The sequence below is a fragment of the Limulus polyphemus genome, unplaced genomic scaffold (genome assembly GCF_000517525.1).
Source record: "Limulus polyphemus unplaced genomic scaffold, Limulus_polyphemus-2.1.2 Scaffold1431, whole genome shotgun sequence".
Taxonomy (NCBI): Eukaryota; Metazoa; Arthropoda; class Merostomata; order Xiphosura; family Limulidae; genus Limulus; species Limulus polyphemus.
Window position 1 is genome coordinate 283,646 of NW_013667041.1, and position 4,722 is coordinate 288,367.

The 4,722-nt window shown below is 33.2% G+C and overlaps 1 protein-coding gene across 1 annotated transcript in view; it reads right to left on the reverse strand.

Moving 5' to 3' along the window:
• The window catches only part of LOC106463530 (ERO1-like protein alpha), a gene marked incomplete at its 5' end in the record, with an annotated part of 37,684 nt that overhangs the window by 24,946 nt on the left and 8,016 nt on the right, over nucleotides 1-4,722 (reverse strand). The window contains 2 exons of the mRNA XM_013923574.2: nucleotides 1,793-1,869; nucleotides 2,312-2,374. Of these exons, the coding sequence (XP_013779028.1) occupies nucleotides 1,793-1,869; nucleotides 2,312-2,374 (140 nt within the window). The remainder of the gene's footprint in view (nucleotides 1-1,792; nucleotides 1,870-2,311; nucleotides 2,375-4,722) is intronic.

Here is a 4,722-nt window from a genome sequence, read left to right on the forward strand (position 1 = left end):
TTACTGTTAGGTTATGCAAATGAAACATGAAACAGTAAGATGAAAAGTATTTTTAATCTTAACACAAAAATCATCTTGCACTCGTACTGACTTCATAAGTTCACAGACAAATCTTTAGTAAAATTACTTAATTGAAAAAAATCCCACTTTCTGTGTACATAATACTTATGATGTTGATTAAAAGTTTCCTAAATTACATGATGAAACACTTATTACATTAAAAGGTACAGTACATAGTTATCTAATGGTTGCAAGTTTGGTCAAAATGACCAGTTAGCTAAGAAACATGCACACATTTTCTCAATGCCTTACATAATGATAAAAGCAACTTGTGTCTGCTAATAGGCATGTACAAAGTTTTTCAATGTTTTATATAATGACAGAAGCCAGTGTGTTTGTCATTAGTCATTTACAAACTTTCTCAATGCTTTATGCAAAGACAGAAGCAGAATCTGTTTGTTAGTAGTCATATACAAACTTTCTTTATGCTCTATGTAGTAACAGCAGTAGTTTACACTTGTTAATCGTCACATAGATGGCCATAACTACTTATGAGAACACTAATGTCATTGTCCTCAGTTGGTTTTTTTGGTTTCCTTCGTCACACACTCACACAGGCTCTGCTTGTGCTGCTGGTCATATATTCATGTGAAAACTTTATTACCCCTTTCACAATGGGTTAGGTATAAAATACACAAATTTGTATACACAATTACACACATTAAGTATTTATACTATAGCTTTTAATGATCTATGTGTATCTTCACAAAATTTGGTAGTCTTTTAGTAATGACAACTAAGTTAAAAGTTATAGCATGAAAACTGTTATATAACATGCACAAAATGGTTACGAGGTCGTCACATTGACTGACTCCATATTAAGAGAGTTAAAAATTACTGCTAATCTAATGAACATCGCAAACAACACTTAATAAAACCTACTTATACCTAATAAAAGCACTACACTTCAGAAACACTACTCATGTAATGAAGAACCACAAACACTTAAAAAAACACTACTAATCTAATGAAACACTACAGACTAAACTTCAAATTTCACCCATCAAACAAAAAACTACAAACACTTATAAACAATGTTAATTTGATGAAACAGCAGAACAGCACTACAGGGAAAGCACAAGAATCCACCAGCTGGTTGTTTTACTGTCCACAAAGAAAGCACAAGAATTTATCAACAGATTGTTTTACTGTCCACAAGAATTCACCAACAGATTGTTTTACTGTCCACAAGGAAAGCACAAGAATCCACCAGCAGGTTGTTTTACTGTCCACGAGGAAAGCACAAGAATCTATCCACAGGTTGTTTTACTGTATGCAAGGAAAGCATAAGAATCCACTGGCTGGTTGTTTTACTGTCCACAAAGAAAGCACAATAATTTATCAACAGATTGTTTTACTGTCCACAAGGAAAGCACAAGAATCCACCAGCAGGTTGTTTTACTGTCCACAAGGAAAGCACAAGAATTCTCCAACAAGTTGTTTTACTGTCCACAAGAAGAGCACAAGAATCCACCAGCAGATTCTTTTACCATCCACAGGGAAAGTACAAAAATCTAACACCAGCAGATTGTTGTATTGCCCCAGAGAATGGGAAAGTACAGGAGTTCACCAGAAAACAAAAACTTAACTGCCTCATTATGACCACTGAAATTTGATACTTACTAAACTTATTTGTTTACATTTACTTCACATTCTAACAGTACAAACAGCAAATCATATAAACTTATACATATTTCAAGTGCTGAAAGAAACTAGACCAAGAATCACTAACCTAAGAGTTCTGTCAACAGCACCAAGGCCACCGTGGTTTTCATCACAATCTTCTTCATTCTGTGCTTCTTTTAAATACTGTGAGACAAATTCACAAATAGATTTGAAAAACTCAAACTATCATAACAGATTAGGTGGGTTAGTTTCGAATTCCTACAGTAAGCATTGTGGTCTCTAAGTTAAATCCCCTTGGTAACCAATTTGTCTGTGCATTCACAAAACTGACATAATTCTGAAAAACGTGCAATTCTGTAAATCTTACAAATTTAGTTTTTTAAACAAAGCAGAAGCAGTAACCTACTGTTAGCAGTACAACATGTTAACCTGAAAGTTATGTAAAAAATTAAAGATGAGAAATATTTAATACAAAAGATAGTTGTCCTTTAATCAATTCATTTAACTGGTGACAGGAGGTTAAAATTCTTATGGAGGAACTGGTGCCTCTAAGATTTCTCTAAAGTGAAAGTGGCATTTCAATGGTAGGTTCTCAAGACTGGAGAAATCACAATTCTTTATTTACCTTGTGTGCAGAGCTTTCCTTGCCATTCTTTGCTTCTGTTGATAACCCAGCTGGAACCTGTCCCTAAATCAATAAACAATATCTAAATGTTGTGATTTGTAACATTCGGCTTAAACCCAAAATATTTATGACATTTAGCTTCAATAATATCATCTTGATAGTGAGATATGTCACAATTAACACAAGGGCATGTTGTTAAAAGATACCTTTCTTGTGGGACTAGAATAACTTTAATTTGGAACCTGCTAACCAGACCAACATGTATACAAACCCTACAATCAATATGAGAAGTGAAGTCTTTGCATTTTGGATAATTAAGTTTACCAATAAGCTTTGAGACATTAAGCTTAACAATAACAAAATATTCTCATTTACAAAAGTATGTCAACTTAAAATCTCTGTATACATACCTCTACACTGATTAACCTCCCTCAGAACACATATCCACAGAACAGTGTTCTGTACCACATATACCTCTACACTGAATAACCTCCCTCAGAACACATATCCACAGAACAGTGTTCTGTACCACATATACCTCTACACTGAATAACCTCCCTCAGAACACATATCCACAGAACAGTGTTCTTTACCACATATACCTCTACACTGACTAACCTCCCTCAGAACACATATCCACAGAACAGTGTTCTGTACCACATATACCTCTACACTGATTAACCTCCCTCAGAACACATATCCACAGAACAGTGTTCTGTACCACATATACCTCTACACTGAATAACTTCCCTCACTTTATAGTGTTCTGTACCACATATACTTCCACCCTGAGTAACTTATCTCAGAATTAGAGCTGAGCAATGAATGGTATTTGCTAACTGATTAATCATTAGGTTCATTAATTGACTACATTCAATCAGTTGATTAGTAAATACCTCCAACAAGCAAAGAAATAAGAAACTGAACAAATGCTAGCCTCATAACATTTTTCAACCACAGCATTATTTTAACATGGTACTAACATTTTTTTTTGTTTTCTTTCATTAAATAATTCTTGAATTACCCTTGGTTTCTTGTGACAGACCTCTTTTAAAGATTTACATTTGCATATTTTGTCTAAAAAACATTTCATACTTGGTGAATGATTTCCTAGTGTTTGTCTTAATACCATCATCTGGTCATCATTATGTTTGTTTATAAAATATGCAGTAATCCAACACTGATCTTTTGTAAATCAAATAAATTCAAAAATAAATAATGAAAAACATGTTCTACTATCACCAATAATGGTATTTTTATTTAAACATACCACAATTGCAATTACAAATAATTAAGTAGCCAGTTAGCCAATAAATTTTTATATACTGTTTGAATAAGATAAGCATAAAAATGATATTCAATAAAGATCTGAGCCATCAGAATATTTTGCAGTTGCCGACCATATTCACTAGACAGTCACTTACCATACTCACTAGACAGTAAAATACCATACTCACTAGACAGTCACTTACCATACTCAATAGACAGTAAAATACCATACTCACTAGACAGTAAAATACCATACTCACTAGACAGTCACTTACCATACTCACTAGACAGTAAAATACCATACTCACTAGACAGTCACTTACCATACTCACTAGACAGTAAAATACCATACTCACTAGACAGTCACTTACCATACTCACTAGACAGTCACTTACCATACTCACAAGACAGTAAAATACCATACTCACTAGACAGTAAAATTAATTAAACTTTTCTGATTTGATGACTTATACTTACAAACACTACAACTCGATAAAACCATGGTGTTTCTATTAAAAAAGGTGTATTTAAACAAAGAACCAAATATCAACAAAATACCTTTATTACAACTTGAGCAATCTCTAATCATATAACTACTTTATTTCATACTTTGTATGTATTCCTGTGTCTATATAAACTACTCGCACCTGATGATAACAAAACCTTCTCTAAACATTATAAATTTGTTACTGTGTTAAACTCGTAATAAAGTTTTTGGTTACCAATTCAAACCATCTCTAAACCGTATAACCTCTGATGTTTTCTACTACAGAAAGTTTCTGTATCTTTCAAACAGATAGTTTAATAGACAAGAGGAACTGAAATAAATATTTACAGAAATTATAATAGAAATCTTAAACCAATATATTTGCTCTAATATTACATGATGGTCTAGTACTTTCTCTTCCTAATCATATCTAAACTTTCTTTATAACTGTATTTCATTAGTAAATGATCAAACCATTTCATGTGGCACTATAGCAAGATTTCAATCAAGGCTTGTACAATAATTAAGGGAAACATTTGAAAATGTTTGTTTGTTTTTTTGGAATTTCGCGCAAAGCTACACGAGAGCTATCTGCGCTTGCCGGCCCTACTTTAGCAGTTTAAGACTAGAGGGAAGGCAGTTTGGCACCACCCCC